Genomic DNA, 26,988 nt, shown 5'->3' with positions numbered 1-26,988 from the left:
GTAAATTTAAAAGTATATTGCAGTAGGCCTCTCTCCCTCCCTCCTCTTCGGAGACAGCCGGCACTCTGTGGAGTGTGTATGTACTTTTACTTTAACCTGAGCACCCAATCCCCACACCATGTAGCCTTTCTCTTGCCTTACACTCTATGCAGTATGTGATCTCTCTAAATAAATCTACCTTTATTCAAAAAAAATTGCAGTATATTGTATATATGTATTTACATGCTTATATTGTATATGTGCAGTCAAATTGTATCAATTTTACCTAATAAAACTGAAAAATGAAAAAAAATTACATAGTTGTTATGACAGTTTTCCAACAGATGGCAGTAAAGGATCTTAAGAAAGGGACATCTTTTCCTAGCTCAACTCAAATTAAAGTATGAGCTCCCTCCCAGTGGGGCTGCATTTTTCTCTGCATCACCCCACATGGTGCCAGGAAACAGTAGGGCACAGGAAGTAGGACTGGGCCTCACAGAACCAGAGAGTCAACACCAGTTGTGCGCACTCTCTCTCTCTCTCATGGCTTCTTTCTGTCCCTCTGCTCCTGCTTCTCCCTCGGCTTCCATCCTCACTCATTTGTTTACAAGTGCTCTATGCTGGCTGTAGTAGCTGGAGTCAATATCCATTCTCATCTCCTCTATTATACCCAGGGCCACCTCCATGGCCTGGCCGTTCCGCCACTGCACGGGGCTCTGTATTCAGAAGGGCCACGAACTTGGTTTAATGCTCGGCTGTTGCGATCTTAAAATTCTTAACTTTACCTTTGAGCTTGTGTTTCATAAGTGAGATCTGATGCCGTAAAGGAGCATGCACGTGAGCAGGTACTGTGTGAGCAATGTGCATGTCTACTGTTCCTTGTTGCTGTCTCATTCCCACAGAGCATCTGCAATACTCCATGGGCAGAGAATTCCGGTGGAACTGTGATGCTTGGAAATTCAGCTAGACTCAAAGCCAGTACAAGGCAAGCCCATTATGTCTACAGGACATAAGCAGGGGTGCTGACGATCCTGACAGGGAGCACTTTCTAGTCAAACCGGAACTTGCTTCTAATACAGAAAGAAGCCAATGGCATTCTAAGAAACACAAACGACTGGGGAACCCTAGCATATTCTTATTTATGTAACTCCCTTTTAGTAACCAATAACTTGCTAAAAATGATGACATAGAAGGAAAGGGAAAATCAGGGCAATCTATAGTTCTTTTTCCTTTCAGTCCTTTCTTATCCATTAGGAAGTCAGAGGTAGAGAAAGTTGATAGAATGTGTGCTCATCAAGAAGTAAAATAAAAAAGGATGAGTAACTCTTTGCAGCATTTCCTCCATTCATGTAAGAATGAAATGCATATGTATGTATGTGCTTCAGATTATATACAAAGTAGAATTGCATAATTTCAGTGATTCCACATGCAGTTAAACGCTATTATATTTGCATTTAAAACTGCCACTGCACAATGTAAAGATAAACATAAAATTCAAGGTAATAATTTATAATTTTAATTTTTTCTTTGCTTAGGCCAACATTAAATAACAAATAAAAACACCATGACAAGTCAAGAGGGAGACCCTGGGAGTAAGGAAAAAATCTTTGCATTTTTATATCTTTAATAGCAATATTTTTTCCTGCTTTTTGAACAAAGGGTTCTGCATTTACTGTTTTTTTTATTGCAATATAATTGATGTACAATATTCTGTTAGTTTCCGGTGTACTACATAGTGATTTGACATTTGCATACATTATGGAATAATCACCACAAGAAGTCTAATAACAATCTGTCCTGTACAAGTTATTACAATATTATTGGCCATATTCCTTATGCTGTATATTACAATCCCTGCAGCTTATTTATTTGATAATGGGAGGTTTGTACCTCTTAACCTGCTTTACCTGTTTTGCCCTTCCAGCTCCGCTCCCCTCAGGCAACCCCCTGTTTTTAATCTCCATATCGATAAGCCTATTTTCATTTTGTTTGCTTGGGTTTTTTAAAATATCTTTTTTGGCTGGGGGGATGGAGGTAATTAGGTTTATTCATTTTAGAGGAGGTACTGGGGATTGAACCCAGGACCTTGTGCATGCTAGGCATGCGCTCTACCACTTGAGCTGTACCCTCCCACTAAATTTTTTTTTTTATTATACCAGTAATTCATACATAAGCATATAAGGAAGAAAATGAAATCACCCACATTGCCACCCTCAGTGATAACACCACATTTCAGTATACACTTTAGATGATTTCTGTCCTGTCTAATGGCATTTGACCTGGACTTGGGGTCTGGAGTGCAGACACTATAGTTGGGTGGGACGTCAATGTAACTTCTTCCCACAATTTATTTAATTATGTTTGGGAGCAGGATGCTACTAAAAGAAATTTGGCAAACTTCCCTGCCTCCACATTCATTTGATTATGATTTTTTTTTAAATTGAAGTATAATTGACCTGCAACACTGTTAGTTTCAGGTGTACAACATAGTAATTCAATATTTCTATACATTACAAAATGACTACCATGATAAATCTGGTTATATCTGTCACCATACAATATTACTACAATATTATTGACTGTGTTCCCCATGCTGTACATTTCCTCCTTGTGACTCACGTATTTTGTAACTGGAAGTTTATACCTCCACTTTTGAAGGAATACCAGTTGGTTGGGACAGCATCTAACTTCCCTCTTATCAGCAAATGTCCTGTCCTCAAAGGGCTCATGGTTAGTTAAGAGCAAATACATCTAACTATATTGAGAACTCTTATTCCTTAAGCAGCTGTATAAAAATTCCTCACAAAGGAGGCTGCCTTGTGGTTTAAGGCTGAGGTTCCAAAGATTTTCTTTTAAGATGGTAGATTGTATTAACCGGTATGCCATTTATTTGTGTCCAGCAACCCTGCTAAAGTCCGTTTTAGCTTTAGTTTGTTTATCCTGCTATTCTAAGTAGATGATGATAGCAATTTCAAATAATAACAGTTATATCTGTCCCTTCCAATCTTTATACCTAATATTTCTTTCTCTTTCCTTACAGCATTTGGCCAAGACCTTCAGCACCATGTCAAATATAGTCATCACAGTGGGAATCCTTATTTGGTTCCCCATCTTAAAGAGTTTTCCATTAAGAATGACATTTGCTGTAAGGTTTTAGTAAATAATTTACCAAATTAAAAAGAAATTACTATTTATTACTGACTTGCAAAAATTATAATTTTTATTATATGTAAATATTGAACTTTATCAAAAGTTTTCCTGCATCTTTCAAGATTTTTTTTTCTCCTCTTACTGTGGCAAATTACAAGGCATATTTTTCTTATGTTGAACTATCACTATAGCCTGGGGATAAATTCAGCTTATTCTATGTTTTAAATAAAAGAGCTAGATTTAGATATACAATATTTTAGGATTTTTGCATCAGTGCTCATAAAAGAAATGAGCCTATAATTTTTTTTTACTGAATTATTCTCACTAAATTTTAAAATCAAAATTATATTAGGCTCATACATCAAACTGGAAGATTGTCTTTTTCTATTCTCTGGAAAAGCTTGTATAAAATAGGAATAAATTGTTTCTTGAAAATTTGTTAGAATTTACTTGAGAAACATCTGGGCTTTGAGAGAGACATGCCTGATTACCTTTGCAATTTCTTCAGAACATTTTGGTCTGTGTAAGTTTTCTGTCTTGTCTTATGCCAGTTGTGGCACTGAATATTTTTAAAGGTTTTCTAGGAACTTATCCATTTCATCCAGATTTTCCAATATATATTTAATTCAGTAATATAAAAAAATTTTCTATGGTGCATATAGCCATCTTTCCTTCTGTCTGCATTTTATTTAATTGCACATTTTCCCTTTTTGCCTTAATCAGTCTTGTCAAATGTGTATGACTTAATCTTTTCAAAGTACCGACTTTTATTTTGTCAATATTTCACCATTAAATATAATATTAACTGTACTTTTTAGTTAGCTGTTGCTTTTTATCAAGTTAAGTTCCTATTTTTCTGAGAGTTTTTATCATAAGTGGCTGTTGAATTTTGCCAAATGCTTCTTCTGCATCAATTGAAATGATAAATGAACTTGCTTCTTCAGATTGTTAATATAGTGGATTACATCAATTGGTTTTCAAATTTTAGTTTTTCTTGTTTTCTGATGTATTTGAAGTATTTAAAAGTGTGTTTAATCAGTCTCACTTTAAATACTATGCTAGCTGTGTCCCACAAATTTTAATATATAAGATACTCACTAACAATTTCAAATATTTCACAATATCCTTTATAGTTTCCTTTACTACACCAATTGGATTTTCAAGTTATCTTTTCGTTATTAAGTTCTAATTTCACTGTAGTACAAAAATTGTCTGATATTGATCTTTTGAAATTTATGGAGGCTTCCTTTCTGGTTTATTTTTGTAAAGATTTTGTGTGTATTCAGAAGGAATATGTATTATTTTTGAGGGGTACATATTTCTACATATCATACATATATATGCTCCAATTTATTAATTTCCTTTTCATATATTTGATGTTTGCTTATTTTTTATCTGCTTATCAGTTTCTGAGAGGGATGTGTTAAAATCTCCAGCTACAATTAATCTATCCATTTCCCTCCATTTTCTGTTTTTCATACCAAGTATTTCTAGGATGAAAGGACTCCTCAGAAGAGTCCTTTTAGCCCCTTATACAATTTCCGTTTTTCCCTACTTTGCATTACTAACAAAGTAACCCAATGGGAATAGCCCTTGTTTTGTTTTCTCAAATAGTTCATTACAAATAAAATGGTTAATTCATTTAAATAACGTGTGTGAAAGCACACAATAAGTTATAAAACAAGCTAGACAAAGCAAGGAATGCTTAAATATTTTCAATTTGAAGGGCTTATTAATATATCTCATTAATTTCAGAGAATCCTTTCATGTTTGAACTGTACAGAACCTGGACCTCAGAGCTCACTTAGTCCAGGTGAGAAGAATGAGGCCTAGAGCTTAAACAATATCCTTGTCAGTCGTCCAGTTTAGCAAGTTTTTCCCAGGTAAGGAGGAAAAAAAGAGAAAGCAATAATCAGAATACAGTATTGAAACTGCAATAAGATCCACCTTCAAACATCTAACTACAATCAATGCACGATTTAAACACCAGAAAGCATCAGCCCTTTTGATTTATTCTACCCAATTTCAAAAAGCCAGAGAACTTTAAAAAGATTCCTTTATAGAGAAATCATTATATACACTAGAAATTTAAATGTTTACCTGTAGTTACTTTACAATTTAAAATTTAAATGCTTTAAGGTTCTTAATAGCCCACTATTAAAAAGGTTTGGGGTAGTGTATAGCTCAAGTGGTAGAGCACATGCTTAGCATGCATGAGGTCCTGTGTTCAATCTCAGTACCTCCTCCAAATATAAATAAATAAATAAACCTAATTATTTCCCCCTCATAAAACAAACAAACAAAAACATGTAAAAAAAAAAAGTTTTTAAAAGTTACTTTGTTCCTTCCTGGTGCCTGTCCTGGCATATCCACCAAGCCCCCTTCAGGTGGACGCAGGGAGAAAGGGTAGAGAGCCCAGGGAACTCACAGACGCCCCAGTGCTGGGCCCTGTTTCAGGACTCCGTCACGGGGCAGACAGACTGTTCGGGAACTGCAGTAACGATCACCCCAGCACCTGGCTCCAAAGGCTCCCCACTGTGCTGCTGTGGAGTCATCTGTGGCCCTTGTCCAGTGGGGCCCAGCCGTACCCCAGGGAGGGGCCAGCCCTTCTTCCCTGCCCGCTGCTGATGCCCAAGAACCCACTGGAGCCGCTGTGATCACCATGTGCCAGACCCGAGCCACCAGTACATGTGTTACCACACGACTGTCTTATGGCCCCTGGGCCAGGCCCCTGCTAGATCCTCTGAGGGCCAGGCTTTTGTTCCCATTTACAGCACAGGAAATTGAAGAAAGACAGATAGGCTCACTCACTGGACAATCCAAGCAGCACCCTAGCAGCCAGGACCAGTCATTCCTTCCCCAGCAGGACTGTGTCCAGCTTCAACATCCCCTGAGCTCCCAGCTTCCCCAGGCAGCAGACATCTAGCCACAAGGCACATCTGCAAAGAAGGCTCTTGTGACCACAAAAGCCCTCACTGTCCCAACTCTATAAAAAGGAAGCCAGCAGGAGCAGCACCCTCTCCTGAAGCACAGTCCTACCACATGGAACCCCTGCTTGCCTCAGTTCCTCCCTGCTGTGGTGAGCGTGACCCACCAGAAACAGGCTCAGAGAGATCCAGTGTCTTGCCTGGGGTGCCATAGCTGAGACTCAAAAAAAACTCAGGCTCACCTAGTAGAGCCAGACCCTTCAACACGAGCACATGGCCCTCTGTTGCCCCTGTAAACACTGATACACATCAGAACCAATTGTGCAGTTGAAAAAATCCTGCCAGCCCCCAGGGGCCTGTCACTGTCCCACACATTAGGGATAGAGTGTGGAACAGGACAAGTAGAGCCACTGTCCTCAGTGCATTTGCCTTCTAGAGAGCAAAACACAATAGTAATGGAAACGATAACTGTATGGGTGAGCTGAGGGAATTCCCTGTGCTGGTGAATGTTACTGAGGTGACATTGGAGCTAAGGCTTGACAGAGGGCACAGGCCATGTGGACATTCAGGCAAGCATCCAGGCAGATTAGCCAGCGCAAAGGCCCCAAGGTGGACCCAAATGTGCATGAAAGGGATAGCAATGAAGCCAAGAGGCTGGAATAGAGTGAGCTCAGGGAGAGGGTAGGTGAGGAGGTGGGAAAAAGAATGGGTCCCACTGGGCAAGACCTTGTTGCTTCATGACATTTAAATCTAAGAAACATTCATAGCACAATTTTTTTTTCCTAAATAAAAATCACTGATCTTGGTGTTTGGGAGGGAAAAGACAAAAAACAAACAAAAAACCCACCAAAATAAAATTACTTTGTTCTTACAGGTGAAAATGTGCATCAGAATTTCAAAAGAATATTTTTATTCAATGACTTTTTAAAAATACCAATACTTCCATAAAATAAATCCCAAGTACTACGTTTAAGTTTTTTCCAGTACAGTTTATTCTTCTTAATTTACATTTATTAAGTGTCTTAGAAATATTACACTATAGAGCTCCAAAGAGGCCATTAACTACGAGCTACGAGGGGAACAGTCTCACTTAGTTTGTCAACTTCCTAGATAGCCTGCTTGCCTCCCCACTATACATACTTGTTCTCTGGCGACTGTTACTGTCTTTAATTGTCTTCAACATGTGGCTGAAGGTTGAATCTACACCTGGCATCAGGCCAAGTCTGTGAATCCATGAATACAGGCCACCAACTGCATTTTGGGTATAACCTGCTAAAGGTTCTTTCTTGACAGTCAATGATGATGAATCTGCAAAGACTGGCTATTCTCATGGGAGAAGAAAATATACCCACCCTTAAGTGGCAACTACAGTTTTCAAACAGAAAAAAATAATCAGCAAAGGAAAAGGATCAATGATAAGGATAGGGAAAATACTCTGAGAATAGAGTAAGTACAATATATACATAATGGAGTAAATAGTGAGGCTCTCCTGAGTCCAAACTCTTAATTTTATTTTTAAAAGTCTGATAAAAACTTACTCAGTTACATTTTATACAGTAATATTTAGTGAGCTTTGTCCAAAAAGGCTATGTTTTAAGTTTATTTGTAAAAATAACAGAGGCTTTATCACTCAGTCTCTGGTCAATAAGAAAGGAAGAAAACCTTGCTAGAAATAACAATAAATAATTTCACACAAAAGGCCAGGTGACATAAGAATAGTATATTAATTAATATATTTTCTTTGTATTTACAATAAATCCATTTGTTAATACTGTGATAGAAAAAATAATCAGTCCACATTATGCAGTAGAAACAGGCTTGGAGGATGATCATACCTCTCACAACAAAAACATACAAGGATTTCTTCCACAGCTAAAGTACTTTTCAACATGACAGTCTTGGGTGAAGGTAAAACTGACAGAGTATTTTATGTCCTAGAATCAAGGAATCAAGGGTATTCCCATTAAGCAAGCAGCAGAAATCTGTTTAGTCTTTCCAGGACTATTTAAATATAGTAGTTACCATATGAGGATTTAATTTTACTTTGAGATATAAAAAGAAAAAACTCTAAATTGGGAAACTGCATTAATCAAAGGCAGCCCCAAACAAAAATGAAGAAATGAAGCAAGGCATTCTTACGTATCATGCATAAAAAGGATAATTACATAATACATACTTTAACAACCAGACTAATAAATAAATGAGGTAAATTTTACAGTCATTGGAATAAACTATATTCAATCACGTAAGTGTTGTACTGTCACTGCTTCTGCTTCAAAATATAAAGTAATAAAATTAATCCAACAGCTAAAAACTGCATACTTTGAATGTTTGCTTTTTTGATCCCCTTTTGAGACAGTAAAGGGGAACTGTGTAACAAAATATTATCTGCATATAAATTATTATCATCAATATGATACAATTATCATGTAATTGCCTTTCTGTATATGCACAGTGGAAATACTGTGAAAGCTAGAAAAAAAGATGAAAATAGACTGGTCAGAATTTTAAATTTCAGACTAATCCATGATAATCTAGAACAGAAGACAAAAATAACAATTCACTAAATAGATATAACTTGGTATCTTTTCCAAATTCAGTAGTCTACTAAGATGCAACTTTTAAACAAATCTATTATCTCAAAGGTAAAAAAAGATAATGTAAATCTCTTTTGAGTTTTAGTTTTCAAGTTTATGCTCTGAAAGAAGGCTAACATTAGTCAGAATAGCAGTACTATTTCTTTGCTTTTATATTTTGTATTTGCTTTTTCTATTTTAGTTATTAGTATGGAATAGAGAGAAAAACATTAAATTATCAAGTCAAGGGTAAATATGTATGGCCAGTTCATGAAATATATTAAATTGAGTCAATCAAATGGGTCAAGAATTTCCTACTATGCTGCTACATTTATTATCTATAACTACCCTTAGAATAGTGATTTAGGAGACGACTATCTTAACTACTGACAGCACTTTTCACGGTACACCAATTTCCATTTTTACTTTCTTCTCTTCCTGGCCACTTAAATGCACCGGTTTAACAATCTGATAGGAAATTTTCATTTACAAATTCCTTGTTTCAATTACTGAAGAGATGACTTTAACACATAAACTTGCCAATCCTGAGATGATGATGATGATGATAGGAAAACTAAAATCCTGATGATTATTCACTCAAATTTCTGCTTTAGTTTCTTTTGGAAGATGGCTGGCAGAATAGAAAGAAGAGCCAAAATCATTAGAACAAATACTGAGTTCCAGGAAACAGCTTCCCCTGCTGTTGTAAGCTGGTACAGTGTTGTTCCTGCCTTAATAGCTACAAAAGAGGGTGGTGCAACACCTAAAATAAAAAATAAAAACATATGGTAAAAAAAAAAAATCAATTCTTTTTAAAAATTAAAACTGTGTGTATGAAATTTCTTCTAAGAACATAGTGATTTATATTTTGGAAATTTTTAATTTAACTTAAAGCCCCTCAAGTTTATTTCCAAATAAAGAATTCAATCTTTCATAATCAACTCTTAAGGACAAAAATTTAAAAATGCAAGGAAAGTTTCCAGAAAATAATTTTACAAAATTTATCAACAGCCTTAAAAAAAGAATGAGCTATGATCCAACAATTTCAACTTTAGGAAATACTAAGGTATATGAACAAAGATCTAGTCTCAAGGATGCTCATCAAGCATTATAATAATAACAATCTGAAAACAATCTAAATCTTCAAAAACATGGTTTAGTAAATTGTCATTCACTCATGATAGAATATACTTAAAAATGAAGTGGTAGGAGATATTCAGAAATGGAAAGATACTTAAAGTACATGAGTAAAAAGAGCTGTTTATACAAAAGCAAGGCAAAACAATCACATTTTATTAAAAACCAGAACAAACTGGAACAATTACTTCAGCCAAAGCTGAAGTTAACTTTATCTCTAGGTATTTCATCTGCAAAATAAAGAGACAGGCACAAAAATTCTAATTCCATAAATGTAACATTATTCTATAAAATCCAAAATTATCCCTGCTACGATTTTTTTCCAGTTTTACTGAGAACCTAAGATTTTTAAGTTTGTCTATGAATTTTTCTAAAAGTAGGAATAAAAAATTAAGTATTAACTTAAAGCTTAAACAAACAATAGGAGGCATCTGTTCATTTTGTTGGTACCTAAACAACTCAACCGAAATTTGAAAGAAAAGCAGAATACTCTTAATAACTAACTATCAGAGGGAGGAGGGTATAGCTCAGTGGTACAGTGCATGGTTAGCATGAATGAGGTCCTGGGTTCAATCTCCAGTACTTCCATTAAAATGAATAAATAAATAAACCTAATTACTCCCCACACCAAAAAAATAAATAAATAAAAAATTTATAAAAACTATCAGAATTCACAAAATATACAAATGAATCTTTATGTCAAAGATTAATTTCAAAATTAAGTGTTAGTTCCTTGAAAGCAAGAACCCTTTGTTGATCCTTACTTCCCCCATACCTTTGGCAATGGCCATAGTAAGTACTATGTCAACAAAAAGAAAAATAGGATCAATTCTACTAAAAATTAAAGTTCAATGTTTCAGTACTTGATTAGAAGACAAAGAAATTATACAAAAAGGGCACCTTCATTTTTTTTTTTTTTGGTCCACTGAGGGAGAGAAGGGAGCTAAAGTCTTGCTTAATTCTGTATGATTAAAAAATATCCAGCAGAGAGTGCTATTCTTTAAAAGAAGTAACACAAAAATATTTAAATCAACACAGTCCAACAAACATTTCTGAGCACCTATTTCTAAAGGCCAGGCTCTGTGTCCACCAGTTATATATGGTGCTGGCATGTCTGCAAAGAGCACAAAATTTAGCCCAGCCAGACACTGCTAGACATGTACACAATGAGTTCTAACACAGCATGAATCAGAGGCCTTACCTAGAAAAGTGCCAATAAAAAAAACTTTCAATGGCACGTTTATCACAGGAGATGTAATATTAATAAACCAATTAGGCAGAAATGGTGTTATTCTCAAAAATATAATGTAGTTAATGAGATGTTCTCTATGACGCTCAACCTGTCATAAGAAAGAAATAAATTAGGATCAAGGCCAATCTTGAAAATATATTGCTTAATATTAAACACCCTATTTCAAACTGTTATCCCTGATAGCTCAGTTTACCCAACAGAAATGATCAAAAAAGGAGCTTGAAAATGACAATGAACTACTTATCAAATGCTCATTACCATGGCCAAACAACATGAGATGAAATAGCCTAATGTTACACTACTAAAGATGGTTCTACATCAGCCTTGATAATATGGCTCAATGACATTTTAAGCCTAAAAAGACAAAATTAAATTTATAGCTGTATATAAGATAGGTATCAAACGACAAACTTTTTAATGCCTTTAACTTCCTATAATGTAAAGGGCTAGTATAGTACACCAATAAACCTAGCCTCCAATTTAAAAAAAATTCAGATAACCTTTATGTTATTACAATATACTTCACGAGTAAATTCATTCATCATTGATAAATGAGATTTAAACAAGCACATGGAAATATTTAGCTGATTAAATAAAAGCACTGATTGCAGTTTATACTTCCTAGATCTTGCTATATAAATGATTGTGACTTTGCCCGGGTAGGGGTGGGGTATAGCTCAGTGGTAGAGCGTGTTCAATCTCCAGTACCTCCATTAAAAATAAATAAATAAATCTAATCCCCCTTACCCAAAAAACACGTAATGATTACGGATTTTAGGCAAAATGCCCCCCCCCTTTTTTTTTAGGGGAAGAGGTTACTAGATTTATTTACTTATTTTTTAAGTGGAGGTACTGGGGATTGAACCCAGGACCTTGTGCATGCTAGGCAGGCACTCTACCACTGAGCTATCTCCTCCCCCCAAACGCTTTATTTCTCTTAATTTCCTAATCTGTAAATCAAAGGGGTAAGGTAGGAATTTCTAAAATTCCTGACTTAATAGTCTGTTTTTTCTGAGTCTTTAAAAATATAGGATTATCTTAGCAATACCATGCTAGACTTTTAGTAGTGCTTATATTTATCACCCCTAGTCTTTGCAGAAATCCTGATGGAAGATAACAGTTCTCCCCACTGACAAAATGCATTAAAAGAGTTGGCTGATAAAAGTTTTTCAGAGACCTACTGACAGCAACCTGCATAAACACAACACAGGTGAGGTGTCTAAATATATGGATGCCTTGACATTGCCACTTTGCCCTTTTTGCTCTGGGTGAACTTACTAAGAATGAAGAATTAAAATTACTGTTACAGATACAAAAACTTCATATCTGAAATTACTAACATTCATTATTTGCCTACTGCTTGATTTTATTTTGGTCAAAAGATCATTTTTATTAAAGCCCGGAGTCTGAGTTAATTTATGTAGACATTATATACTGACCTCCCAAGTAGCCAAAGAATTACATCAAATAATTTAAAAATGCATGTTTACCTGCTGTGACCATTTTACTGCTTTCTCTGTTAAGTATTTATATACAACTGGTCTCCCAACTAAATAGGAGAGCATATAGCAGAATGAGGCACCAAGTCCAGAACACTAGAAAATAATAAGAAGTCATAAGTATTTTAAACTTTTCCATCTTATTCACATGGATATATTAACCTAAGGCAAAGTTCAACTAGTTAATTTCTTTTGGGGTATGGGAGAGGATACTCTGCAATAACATCTCTTGTGAAGAGAACAAGAACCCACCTGATCTAGTCCTTTCTCTGACCAAATTATAGCTGAGACCAGCTAAAACAAATGAGCACTTATGATTAAACTGACTACATCCAAATAGTAAACGTTAGCCTTCAGCCTATGACTAAAACTCAAGAGTCAATATTTTTTCAATTGCTATGCTTAAAAACAACACCCCCAGCCCTCAGACTTAACTGCACGCACCAATATCCTTGGACTATTCAAATTACAAAACATGGAAGCAAAGGCTAAAACAGAGCCTATAAATGCAATTAAGTCTATGATACCCCTGTTCTAGAAAAAAACCAAACTAACTATAACATCTCCTTACGGAGGGACTTAACAGATGCTACTTCAACATTAAACACCTCTTACAACTGATAAATGTATGCTTCCAGAGACGAGTGGGACTAGGATGCCATCATCATTCCCATCATTCTATTTAAAGTTATTTTTTTTTAGTTTCCCAGTTGCATTTTATATACTTACCAAACAAACAAGAAATAAGGCTAGTGGAAAGGGATAAAGAAACCCTGAGAGTATACTGAGAAATATAGAGCCCGGAATAGCAAATGTTTGCAAGCTGTTAACTTCTAAGTTAAGGATTAAAACATAATTAAATGAATTTTTAAATGACAAATCCAACAATCCAGGAAAAAGTATCAATACAGAAGTTATCATGTTAATAAGATTATATTCATATTTCAGTATTTAAAAATTAAATAAAATTATACCCAAAGTTTAAAAAATTACATGACTCCTCAGTTGTAATACTTTAAGTTTACCATTTACTAATATTATCATAAATCAACACTAATTAGAGTGTGTTACTAAGAGAAAAACCAAGACAAAATACTCCACGTGTACCAGGATAGAGGGGAATTGGGCATTTTGGGGGGTGAAAAAACAGACTAAAAGGAAAAAGAGGAAAGATCTTCAGTACTCTTTTAAACAATATGCCTCTCTAATGCACTGGATTTTTACTGCGAAATGCTTTCAGGAAACATGATGTCTGTGGAAATATGGGTATATATCAAGTACAATTAATTACTATTTCTAATTTAACTTTTGGACATTTACCTCAATTAATTACTCATTTTAAAAAAGGCTGGAGGTTACAAAATACAGTAAAAGTTACAAATCTTATTTTTAAAACAGAATTATGCTTTTTTCTACTTCTCTCTAGTTTCTAGTTTTGGCCTGGACCTCTACCTCACCCTAACATGAGTTACTCATAAGTAAGACAGAGTGAATTTCTTCAACATCTCTCCTTTCTACTTTAAAATTTCTATCTTTACCCACCTTCCCTTTTTTCCAGTAGTGCCTACTTTACTCTTGCTTTCATTTCAATCTCCTTCTACCTCCTGGGTTCCTTTATCTTCAACTTCTTGCTCTTTCACAGACCCCTCCTGTAAAAAAATACTCAGATGCCTATAAACTAAAGAAAACCTAGGCTTTTCCTTGAGTAAGGTATCCTATCCAGCTACTGTCTCTCTCTCACCTTCACTTCCTCTGATTCTCTCCTTGTCCCCTGGCAATCGGCTTACCCATCCACCACCACTACTGAAACTTCCTCCTGGCCAGAAGTAATGACTTGAGATTTCTCAGTAACAATTTAGTGACCCTTGCATAGGATCAGACATTGGGGAAAAACTCACCTCCACTGAACTGCCTTTTTCTCTATGTTAGTTTTTTTCTTCTCCTCACTCTCAAATCTGGGATTTCTCTAACATTCTGTTAGCCATTCTTCTCTCACTTCTTTGATAAATTCAGCCATTTCCATGTATATGAAAGTATACATGGCTTCAAGTATATGGCAGATACTAACAACATGCAATAAAATCTGAACTGACAATATTAACCAATGATTTATTTAAAATTAAAAATTTTAAGCCAAATGTATTTTGTACAAATAAACCTATTTCTATACTTTCAATTCACTTTCTACAAGGCAGTTTATTCTTTTAGACTAATTTTCATGTGGATATTAATACAATTAGGCTACAACATTTATTATCCCACAGATGGTCGAGATTCATTTACGCTAACTGGCTGACTGGGCCTATGTGTGGGTATCCCCCTTATCCCTCAGCCATGTATCCTTCCCAAAGCTGGGGGGCAAAATGGGACAGAAAAGATGACCTTCCAAAGTAAATAGAAACTATCTGCCTTTGTTCACAAATGTCCACAAGAACCTTATAAAAACCAAATGACCCCAATTTGTTTCTTATTTGGAGAAAATATTTTATTTTATGGTTAAAGTTTATAATGCAAAATAACCCTACAAGCCTAACACTTTGGTTTTTACAGATAAGTGATGAAATGGAAAGTAGGAAAAGGCAACAGTTATGAATTTCTTAGAACAGTCATTATATCATTAAATTACTTTACAAATAGCTGCCCAAATGAACTATAGAAGGACAGGCACATAATAATCATTCTTCAAATTTTTCCCAAATTTGAATTTTTCTAATAATAAATCAGGAGGATAATGACAAGCTGCCTACATAAAGTACACTACCTAAATATAAATGCAGCCTCACCAAGTTGATAAAGGAGTAATGTTTCTATTAGCAGCAATAACAGCAAAAGCTTTTATAATTGTCCTTGTCACTAAGTTGCTTACACCAGGAATAACTGGTGCAATGTGTTTAAGTACATATTCAAAACATTTGTATAAGGAGGTAAATACAGGAACGTATGTATGTTAAATATACAATATCTAATCCAATATAATTTCAAGAAAATAAAACACTGTTGAATTTTATGAGAAAAAATTTTAGTTGAAAAGCCTAACAAACCAAAAGAAATTCAGGAAGAAAAACAGGAAGCAAGTATAGAAATAGTCTGAGAGAATTAACAAAGTGACTAATTTGCCTTTTAAAAATAAAAGCTGCTTTAAAAAGGATAATGATTACCTTCACAATATCAAAAGTTAATGTCTTTCATTAACTGAGATTTGGAAAATATGCTGGACTAAAATAAAAGATACAAAAATCAGAAATTAACATCTATAAATTGGAAGGCTAATTACCAGTTGCATAGGCAGTTTGAAAATATGCAAAAAGCTATTTTCCTGACTAGTTAAAATACAACATATAATTCTATGAAACAAAGATACAACATACTAAAGACTGTAAAAAAAAATTCATATCCTTTACATGACTAATTATCCTCTTAGGATATTTTACAAAGAAAACCATTAAATGGAAGAAAAAATCATAAACAACATAATTCACAACACAACATCTAGAAAAGTAAAATATTAAATAAAAACTGTATCTTCAAACCTCAGGAAATTTTTCTTTAATTATGGTATGGTAACTAGTAATTCAAAACTATTATTTAAATTAAAAGTCTAATTAATAAAATAATCCTAAATAAAATTATTATCTTGAATATTACAAAAGAAAGGAAAATGTTAGGCTAATAACAGAAGAACTGGTAATAAATATTTAGAAATAATAACTGAGTCGAAGAGATAGGATTAAAGTTAGAATTTTTTCATTTTCATTTTTCAGTTATCTTATTTAATGTTACACTGCATTAACAATTCTTGAAAGGAAAAATAGTTATGTACAACTAAGCAGCAGCTCTTTTAAAACTTTTTACTTAAAATCAGAAAATATTTTCAGTTAAAAGGATACAAAATATATGTAGCAAAATAAGCTACAAGTACTTGTACATAAAAGGTGTCCTTATATTTGGATAGAACTTTTCCTAGAGCCTTGGCATCATCCATATCTCTGGGAACCTTCATGTTCACTCTTTCTTCTCTAAAGAAATAAAATTAAAGTGAAAAAAATTTAAAGTAGAAATCTGCCATGATAATTCATATCAAAGTTCAAAACATGAAGTTTTATCCAAAACGATTTGGTGCCTTGATCTGTAATATGTTAAGCATAAATTCACAAAATTTAAGTTCAAAGGTCTATAAATTACTTGTTTTTTAATGCTTTAATATAATTTCATGAGACATGTACTTCATATGAAAATTCAGGGTGACCCAAACTAAAGGTTAAAAAGCATTTGGTCAAATACTGGAGAACATTTTGAATTAAGAAATGAACCACTGATGTTAGCATATTTAAAACATACTGAACATCATTTTGGGTAATCCTCATGATAAGCTAAAATCAATAACCGATTACAACTGAAATTAAGTAAAAATTTTAATGAATTTACAGTTTACATCTTTTCTTGACTATCTCAGCTCAAAGTTCAGATAAAAACTTAAATGCTTTTCACTTCTTATTAATTTTACTTTAATTAGTGCCTTGTTTGGAACTGAATGTTCTGTTCATAAAAGCCTCAAATAATCACCTTTGCATTTAACATATATTGTATTCATTTGTTTACATAATAAAAAATGTAACTAATCTTGCAGAACAATGATTAAAAAAAAAAGAATATTGTTTAAGTCCTAAAAAAATAGCAGGTAAACAAAACTGGGGTTTCTCATTTAGAAATTAAAAAACTAAAGGAGCTCTTTATATGGGTGTGCATGCATCTCATATACACACAGGTACAGAAAGAAATAAGCAGAATATAGAAGATTTATATAATAGCACATTATTATATGAAGTGTTATCATTCTCAGAGCAGATTGGGGGCAAAACAACCTTAATCTACACTCTGTTCTTTCCCTCTTTCAGTCAGCTCTTTATTTCCTATTCCTTGATCAAAATGAGACAAGATAAAAAAAAAAAAGAGTGATAAAGGATCTAAAATTCAATCATACTAATACTAACATAATAATAAAACATGCTATCCTCCCAAAGGTATTTACACTGATGTAACAAATCAAAGTATTAAAATAAAAATAAGTTTAACTACAAAATTTCAAGCATAAGGAAGTGTTAATGAAAGAAATTTAGAGAAAGCAGGAACTTTCTGAGACACTGAAATCACATTTCAGTTATCCATTATCACACCAGGCTTGCCTTGGCTGAAAATCTAACTACCTTTTAGTAGTCTCTTATGTAATTATCAAGGGTGTTACTATTGCTGTTAAATAGTCCTGGGATATTTTGCCCTCAAAAAGTATGTTTCAGGCCCATAATCTCTTCCCTAAAATTCAAAAAGCTCTGAAAACCAAAAGTTCTTCGTAATTTGTCAGCAAATATTGACCCACACTCAAAGTTATTTATAGTCTTTTATGATCCAGGTTTCTCTGCATATTAATATATTTGATTATGAGACACTATTCTAGTACCTGCTGGAGGTACTACATAATATACAGTATTTATTCATGTTATCTTTCCAAAATGGAAAACTTCTAAATTCTGAAACACATTTCACCCCAGGGTTTTTGCTAAGGAATTGTGGCTGTATACTAGACAGACAAGTCTTTTACAAGGTACATTTCACAGTGAAAAGCACCTATTCAAACCATATCATTCCTATAAAACAGGGAGGAGAAAAGACAGAGATATGGTGGGAAAGTAAATGGATGAATAGAAGTGACAAAAGTTAGTTGCAATGAAAAGTAGGAAGGGAGAAAATGGATGGACAAGGGGGGAAGCAGAGAAAAACAGCATCAGTATTTTTCAAACTGAAGGTCAGTATCTATCATGGACTGTGAGATCAATTTACTTGCTCACTAACAGCATTAAAAAATAAAATGCAATAAATTTATTAATGCAATTATGTTTTTAAAAATTGTTTGAAAACCATTAGAAAGATGCCATAATTAGAGGAGCAGAGCTAGGAAAATCTTGCATAGAAAATCAAGAGACATATTTGGAAAGAAATATTTAAATAAGTGTCAATATGAACTTGCTACAAACCATGAAAGCTGATACACAATCACCATGACAGTTCTGTTGCTTAAAATTAGTTTAACTCTTAATCTACTTGCATTTCTAGAAATGTCTAGACATTTTCCATTTCCTTCAGTATACTTACTCACTAAGCTGAGGGAAATTTTTATATACCAAAAACATAACAAAAGCTGCAGATAAGAAAATGGACACCAATATAAGAAGTGACATTCTTGCTGACCCAGCTTCTGCACAGGCTTTCTCTGAAAGGGAAAAAGAAAAGTTATAATCAAGATAAATATAAAGGAAGACAATATTCTAAGCCAGCAAATAATTTCCTCAAAAGTTTTTCTTCCAAGAAACTTCACACTTTTGCCCCAAACACTGTAACATTAAATTTTAAGTACTACTGTATTTGATGTTTATTAACTGGGCATAGTTCTTTTCAGGGATATATCCATTTTTGAAGCATGAAAAAACAGAACACCAGAATTTGTAGCACTGAAGTGCTGATAAGCTAAAGGGAGGAAAAGAGCATTGCTCTAAATGCTATCACTGACTTTCAATTTTACATATCTATATGGGAGCTGACAGCATAGGCAGAGTGGCCCATTAGGACAAATGAGGTGATCTGGCAATTACTTCAACTGTCAAAAGAACCCAGAGATTCACTAATGTAACTGGTGAATGTTATACTTTCTCTTTACATCAAGGGCTTCAGGATATAGTTGAACTTAAAATGTTTTGGATGGCTCTGTCACTCCAAGAATGGGAGAATATATTTGTGTTTCCTAACAAGGTAATCTTAGCGTTATCTTAAAAATTATATGCAAGATGGAAATACGAAATGGGATCCACGACACCCCAAGCAGAAGAATGAGCAGGGCTGTTTTTACTGGAAGTAGTCAATAGTGAGAAGGCCGAGGCACCTGAAGAGTACTCATTTGGGAGGAGGTAGAAGTGGGTAGCTCAATTTGTATTGCTGCCTACATTTACCATAATCCCATGCATATACAATTCATTTCTTGTTTCTGGATACCACTGAGATTGTCTCAACAACCTCCCTTTTCATCTGTGCTGGTTTAAACTGACTTCTGTTCCTTTCAATTAAAACGTTTTAACTAAATAAAACCTCATGTTATCCCTTGTCTCATTATGGCAGTTTTATATGCATTTCTTCTGAATTAGTAGAATTTTACTAAATTCTGTGTTGAACACAGCAATAGAAACCATCCAATCCCTTGCTACTTAGTGTGTTCTGTGAACTACATGGATAAGTATCACTAGGGAGCTTGTCAGAAATACAGATTCTCAGGCCAACATCCCAGACTTACTAAATTAGAATCTGAATTTTAATAAAACATCCAGGTGATGGCATATTAAAGAAGCAACAATATGGCCCACGCTACCTATTTTTGGTAAGTATTAGAGGCCCAAACGGACCTGCACTATTTTTTTAAAAAGTCTTAAGCAACCAAATAGTGTAAAGTATACCTCCAAAGCATTTTAATACCCATTTACAATCAACTCATAATTTCTGCTGAAATGAACTGCTTAGGTTAGTGCTTTAATATATACTAAATATAAATTATTCTTACCTGTTCATTAAAGCAGGCTTTTTAAAAGACAATATTAGGTTTACTGAGTTCTAGTATGTGAATATTAAAGTTAAAAATTTTTACCTTTTCCAATTTTCTGTAATCTAAACATATCACTAATCAGCCTAACCTCCCAACTAGTCTCTATCATTTTAACTTTGTCTCATCTTAATCTCAAAAAAGACTTTACTTCAAAAACTGAGTCACTAATAGAAACTTATTTGCTCATATCACACTTCTAAAATTTACTGCAGGAAAGTATGGGATGATAAAATCATACAAAAGATGCCTTCAATGGAGTAATAAACCAGGCATGCTTGCCTCTTAAATACTCTGGCTCATTAATCCACTGATGTATTTGTATGCATACTTTTTGCAACACAGAGAATTAAACAGAGACTTTAAATATCTGAGGTGAGTCAAATGTGAAAAGGTCTCTGCAAAACCTTATGATAACAAATATGGAAACGTCCATTACATTTCTGCCCTGATTATGGTATCTAACTCAATGCACACTTTGAGGACTCCTAATAAATCATATCCACTCACCCTAAAAAGAGTAATCAGCCAAAAATTACAAACATATCACTGCACTAAAAACAATTCCACCAAAAATGTGGTTTTAGTTTCTAATAGAAATGCTATTTAAATACAGACTGCTCTCAAGGCTAAAATGGTTATTTTCTGACTTCATTAAATAAAAAAGTAGTCTACTAGAAAAGGAATAAGGTTAATGTACAAATACTGAGTTGTGGGGCATAGTTTTCTATGCGGTGACATCAAAGCAAAGACATGTTAACCTAAATAGCCTGTATAGTGGGGTGGGTACAGCTCAGTGGTAAAGTGTGTGCTTAGCATGTACGAGGTCCTGAGTTCAATCCCCAGTACTTTCACTTAAAAAATTTTTTTTTAAATAGTTTGTATAGTTTCTCTGGAGTCCTATTACTTCTTAAAGGTAGGCCACTTTTAAATCTGGAATTAACTTGCCCAGACCTCACTTTTCACTTACTTTCCTGCTAGAATCAGGTCGAGTATAGAAAGGACTGATACCAATAATTTAATATTATGGGCATCTTTTAAATGCTTCAAAACCATTAGTTTTTTTGTTTTGTTTTGTTTTTCATCCTGTAGATATTTGTGGACACAAGAATTACTGCTAAGAATAAATGGCTGAATAAATAAATTTCCCCTCCTTTCTTGGAACACCTCTTTAGAACTTCTATACAAGAAATGCACTCAAATGTAGAGTAGCATAAGACTGACTGTAGGACTATCTGCTGAGCATCTATTATGTACAAAATGTTTTGCTCAACCTTTGCCCCTAAGAAGTTGATACCACCATTAGCTAGATTCCCAAGGAATGGTACCAAGAGGCTTTTAGTTTATAGGAAAGTCAGATTTACTGGGCTGGAGGAAGGCAAGATTCACAGAGCAGGCAGGTGGAAATTTAGTTGAAGACTAAAAGATGAGTTTACAGCCTTTTAACCTGTACTGATGCCAACCATGTGTTTAAAGACTTCAACAGGTAACAGTCTTCTTAAACAAGACATTTGGTATGCTAACTCTAAAATTTAACCATTATATTTTTCTTCTGAACATTAATTCACCAGTGCTAAGGGGTCTCAGAGAAGAAAGGTGTCAACAACATTTATCTGGGCTACAGAACACTACCGAGTATTCCTTGAGTACACACCTCTCTAATTGCTACTTGTCTTACAGTTGAATGATGAAATATATAGACATCTGATGAACAAAATTAACCTCCAGGTTTAACTTGATACCTATTTTTTCACTCTCTAAAAGGAAAATGTCTTCAAGCATTGTACTCAAAACACAATGTAAACATAAGAAAACCGCTGATAATGCAATAAAACTAAGTGACAATTTTGAAGCTCTCCATTCTTTCACAAAAACTTGGAAATGGGTGGTGTTGCCTATTATGATTCAACAATTCTTTTAAGAAATCCAGAGTAATTTGCAGAACTCTGAACAGAGATAGAAGTTAAAAACCTTGTTTTACTGATGATTCAACTTAAAATGTGTAGCATACATATTTATAATGTGCCTCCTTCTGGTTGCATTAGACACATGTTATTTAGCATTTAGAGTTACCCACAGCAGTGCTTTATCCATTCATTAACTTCCAAATATTCCCTCATACTAATTCCCATTCTCAATTCTCCCATCACCTGCTTTCTAACCTCCCAGGCCAAAGGTACTGCTAGAGAAAATAAGATCATCATGCGCTCTTGGTCATATGCTTTTCTATCTTCAATTAAGATTATAGTACTCACCAAAAGCAGTAGTTCGTCTTTTCAGGCCTTTTATTCTACTTCCCCCTACTCTCAACCAACGACACTGTCTCCACATTTTAGTGAATGTCTCAATCTCTACCTCAAGATCTGTTCACAAAATTCTCTCCCCTTGCCCCATTCCTCTTATCTTTGCATTAAATGTGAGCATGCTTCCTTCCAGATCTTGCTCTCACAACGATCTCTTCTCTCCATTCACCCAGTATCTTCAATTCGTCCCACTAAAAGCACCTTTTCTCTAACTTCTAAGATGTATATATCCATCCTGAAAAATCAAAACTTAACCTTAATGCCTCTGTAGTAGCTCCCTATTTCTCTTATTACTTTCATATCAAAACATTTTGAAAAGCAAAATCTTTGTCTATCTACAAGATCTTAGGAATGACTCCTACTGGTCATCTTATCCACTAGTTCTCAACATTCAGTGTTTTCTAGACCTACATGATCCACCCTGGAGGAAGCAAAAGACCCATCTCTCCTGAGGATGTGGTTAACAAGGATGCTAACAAATTTTTTATGGTCACAAAAATCCATTGTTGGAAGTAAATTTTATTTCAAGAGATTAAATTTTTAAAAATCACATATTAATTATAAAAAATGGTAGTAGTAACATAAGTATAAAAAGATCAGCCAGGGCAACCAATACAAAAGAAAATAAAACACCTGGTCCAGGCACTCTTGCACACAGATTAGGCCAAGAGCCTCTCAAGTAGTATTATCTCTTGTCTCTCACCAGTTCTCATCATGCAAGAATTAGACTTTCAGTGTTACTGTCTTGCTCAAATCACCACAGTGTTTCTCAGTATATAAGACTCAGATGTCAGACTAGAGTTAAGGCAAGGAATCCACTAAACGTACCAAATATTGCATGTAGGGTGTAAAATATTTCAAGCATGCACACGACAACTTGTCAAAGTTATGTAGATGTGTCAGTTAATAAAAATTAAAATTTACTTAAAGTGTCGTGGAATTTACAGAAACACTCTAATACTATGTATTTCTCAAAAGTTATTAATTTTTTTCCTCCAAAACTTTTTCCTTTTGAATGCCAAGTTACCTCCTACAATTAACAAAAACTGTTTTTCATAACTTGGAAAACTGGTTGTTAACTGGTTACTAATGACATCACATCACCAGCTAACTGCCACCAGCAAATAACTTAAAACACTATTATGTAGGGGGTCCACAAAATCTTTTGCCCAAAGAAAGAATTCCTAACACTAAGAGAGAAACAGACAGAAACAGAAAGAGGCAGAGGAAAAGAAAAAGAAAAAACTGAAAATCATTAATGAACAGGATGGATCAAAAAACTTCCCTTGCCTAGGACTTAAAGCCATTTTTACTGACACCATTTTGACCAGAGCCAACATTATTCCCTACTACCACCCAAAAGAAATCCTCTACTCCTGACAAGTTTATCTCATTATAGACACATACAAGAGGTTCACACTAACCTTCAAGCCTCATGTTTCCCCTACCAGGAATCCCTCTCCGTTCTCTCTACTGATCCAAACCCTACTTCTCTATATGAAGTCATGCCTTCACATCTCTTCCCTCTGTCTTCCTATAGATTTATAGTCCACAGAAGTCACCTGACAGTATCAAAAAAAAAAAAAAATTACTGTGCTGAATGTGCTATTCTAATGATAAGATAAACAATTGTAAAAGCACTTTGGAGATTTCAAGGTCTTATTTTCTGAACAGCTTTAGGGTAAAAAAATAATAATAATAATAAAACAACTGACTGCTATCCCAAAGCAAATGACAATCTTTTGTGATGTCCTATCTGGAAAATACTTTTTCAGGAAATCCTTGGATTACTGTCACTCTCAGTTGCAGCATTTTCAAAACAATGTTCCTGTCATTTAGAGTGGATTTATATACTTTGACAACAATTCATTTCTGGGTTTTTGAAGTTATTTAGCTCTACAGTCTATAAGATGGGAAAATATCCAAATATATAAGACTTAAAGACCCAAATTAGACTGGAGACATCTTAAATTTGAAAGTAAAATACATTTTCTGCAAGACACTTAAAATTTTTCGTATGTTTTATATCTGGTTCAAAAAAATTCCAGCTGTACATTAAGCATTATCTCCATATTTAAATATGTTTTTAAGTGTACAATACTTTATCGTTGACTATAGTTACAATGCTGCTAGGCACTCTTAAAAGACCTTGTCTTTACCCATCACTGGTGGTGGAACAAACACATCAGTGTGAGTAAACTGCAGACAATCTAATGGCCATTTGATAGGATCTCTACAAATTGATGGGCTTTAAAAGCATTTGAAGAACTTAATCACTTCAGTCGCTGAAAAGTAATGAAAACTACACTCAAATGGAATCAAAGTATTTAGTTTCTAGGTATACTTTTATTTCTTAAAATAATATTTAAAGCTCTGAGAAATGCCAGGATGGTATAGTGGGGGAAAAAGCTTGAGAATAAGAGATCTTAGCTTTAACAGTAATTGCTAACATTTATTTAGCCTTCACAAAGGCCAAACATAAAATTCTTTACGTGAATTATTTTGTTTAATCCACGCATCAATTTTAGTAGATACTATTATTATTATCATCATCCCCGCTGTACAGTTCAGACCCTTAGCTTTGGAAGGATAGCAAATCCAAAGTCCAAAGGGGTAAAGCAGGAACTCAAACCCAAGTGTTCTTGCCACCTGGAAGTGGTACCTGGGCATAGATAAATCTTTTCTTTTAGCCACTACTTTACTAATCTGGCTTTGTGACTTCGTCCAAGTTATTTATCCACTCTGGGCCTCAGTTTCCTCATCTTTCAAAATAAAGCAACGAATGTTAACGTTTCTCCCAGTTCTGCCTAGTTTCAAAATTACCAACCATACAATCTCCCTGACAGTCAACAAGCCAGTGTCATTTCTTTTAATTGAATTTAACTAAAAAAAAAGCATTTACGAACCTACTAGGTGTGTCCGGCCTTGTGGTGGGCAGCGGCCGGAGCCTAGGTCCCCCACTCTCTCCGCTCCCGTCCCTGGGTGCCAACAGGGCCCCGTCCTCCGCAAATCCCGGGGACCCGCTGGGGTCTTTCTCCTCCGAAGCCCCTCCCGGCACACTGCCGCCTCTGGGCCAGCCCCAGCTCTGGTTCTCAGGTCTACTCACCCTTCAGGTGGTCTCCGCTGCCCGGCGCCGAGGGACCCCGCGTCCCCGCTGCCTTCTCCTCCGGAGGGGTCGTAAGGATTGCCTCTGTTTGCGATCTTTCGACGACTCTGCCTTTCGTCATGGCTGCTGCAGGGAAGGTGGAGGAAGCAGGATGGTGCCGAGCCCCCTTAACAACTCCGCCGCAGGCTCCTTACAACACCCAGGGGCCACAGCCACAGCCACAGCCACAGCCGCAGGCACTTCCGGGGCGACCACCTAACCTGAGACGACCTTAGCTCCGCGAGCACAGCGGAGCAGCGACGCCGAGCTGAGACCCGCAGCGCCTATTCGCCCTAGGCCCCGCCCCACACCGCCCCCGAGCCTCGCGCGCCAGCGCGCGCCCAGTAACCGCGAGACAAGTCAGGATCCCTGCCCACCCCATTTGCTGCCCCGCCCCGCTTCGTGACTGCGCGGAGCATGCGCAGTCGCCGCATGAGCGTCAGCCTGTGTGACTCATGGACGCAGGCGTCTAATGCGCAGCTTTAATTACCCGGAAGTGCGGGCACGGAGACTTCAATCCCTTTGTTCTGGCGGCCGGAAGTGCCTGGGAATGATTAGTCGGCGTTTCGCAATGGACGTCTGTTCAACCTACTGCCTTCTCCACCAATTCCACCAACTGGCTCTAACCTATAGGGACTAGACAATTCTTGGCCTGAAGATGTTGGAAAACATAAAGCCTGAACCGAACCCACTGAGTTTCAGGAATCTAATGCTCAGGGAGGAGCTATAACCTGTGAAGGTCACAGGGTGGCCGAAATGGATTTAGAATCCAATCCGGTTTTCTTGTTCCCAAGCAAAAGCTTTCCCATGTCATCACTCTGCTACCCCTCACTTGTGAATCCAGGTCAGTTCATTCATCTTTTCCTTTTGCTGAGCCCAAACGTACCTTTTTTGATAGTTACTTTTTCCACTCCTACCTCTCAGAGCGGTATTCAGCTTACTCATTGGTGAGTGTATTGGGATTCCCTTTTGAAAGCAACTTGGCAATGTGTATAAAAATACTGATTGTTCCTATCCAGTAATTGCATTTCTAGGAGACTATTCCATGGGAATAAACATACTGGGGAAGGTATTCCTAACTGAATTATTTGTTAGCATAATGATAAGTGCAGAAGCAATCTAAAACCCCAACACTAAAGAAAATTTGTTAAGTAAAGGATGGGAGAGTCAGTCAATGGAACTGTTTTATGTACAGATCCTCTGCCTCCTTACATTAAGACTTTCAGTGACCACTCTTAAGAGGTAGCTTCCCATTTAATTCCATCATGGTCATTATCAAAAGCAATAATTATTTGGATTACTTGTTTACTTGTTTATTGTCTGTCTCCACCTCTAGAAGGTAAGGGGTCTTATCTTTTTGTTCACCATTGTATCTTCCAAC

General features: G+C 35.5%; 1 protein-coding gene across 2 annotated transcripts; it reads right to left on the bottom strand.

The window, feature by feature from the left end:
• Nucleotides 1–7,024: 7,024 nt before the first annotated feature.
• TMEM41B (transmembrane protein 41B) lies at nt 7,025–25,908 on the bottom strand. Of its 2 annotated transcripts, XM_010985944.3 has the most exons (8): nt 25,569–25,686; nt 23,887–24,024; nt 18,668–18,785; nt 16,408–16,536; nt 13,250–13,343; nt 12,512–12,616; nt 10,971–11,109; nt 7,025–9,395 (listed from the first exon to the last, which is right to left on the bottom strand). In XM_010985944.3, the coding sequence occupies exons 2-8, from the start codon at nt 23,897–23,899 to the stop codon at nt 9,226–9,228; spliced, it is 768 nt and encodes a 255-aa protein (XP_010984246.1). In that variant the 5' UTR covers nt 23,900–24,024; nt 25,569–25,686; the 3' UTR covers nt 7,025–9,225. The 2 variants fall into 2 exon arrangements, with proteins under 2 accessions (XP_010984246.1, XP_010984245.1); XM_010985943.3 differs by lacking the exon at nt 23,887–24,024 and having other exon boundaries at nt 25,569–25,908.
• Nucleotides 25,909–26,988: the final 1,080 nt, after the last annotated feature.

The sequence above is a fragment of the Camelus dromedarius genome, chromosome 12 (assembly GCF_036321535.1).
Source record: "Camelus dromedarius isolate mCamDro1 chromosome 12, mCamDro1.pat, whole genome shotgun sequence".
Lineage (NCBI taxonomy): Eukaryota > Metazoa > Chordata > Mammalia > Artiodactyla > Camelidae > Camelus > Camelus dromedarius.
Note: the sequence above shows the minus strand (reverse complement) of the source record. Positions and strands in the feature narration are given on the sequence as shown.

Excerpts from the sequence above, each read along its gene's own strand:
- TMEM41B (XM_010985943.3), bottom strand. The coding sequence starts at position 25,689 with ATGACGAAAGGCAGAGTCGTCGAAAGATCGCAAACAGAGGCAATCCTT. Across the intron at positions 16,537-18,667 it reads AATTTCCCTCAGCTTAGTGA|AGAAGAAAGAGTGAACATGA; the intron begins GTAAGTATACTG and ends TTATTTCTTTAG. Across the intron at positions 9,396-10,970 it reads TTTTATTGGCACTTTTCTAG|GTGTTGCACCACCCTCTTTT; the intron begins GTAAGGCCTCTG and ends TTTTTATTTTAG.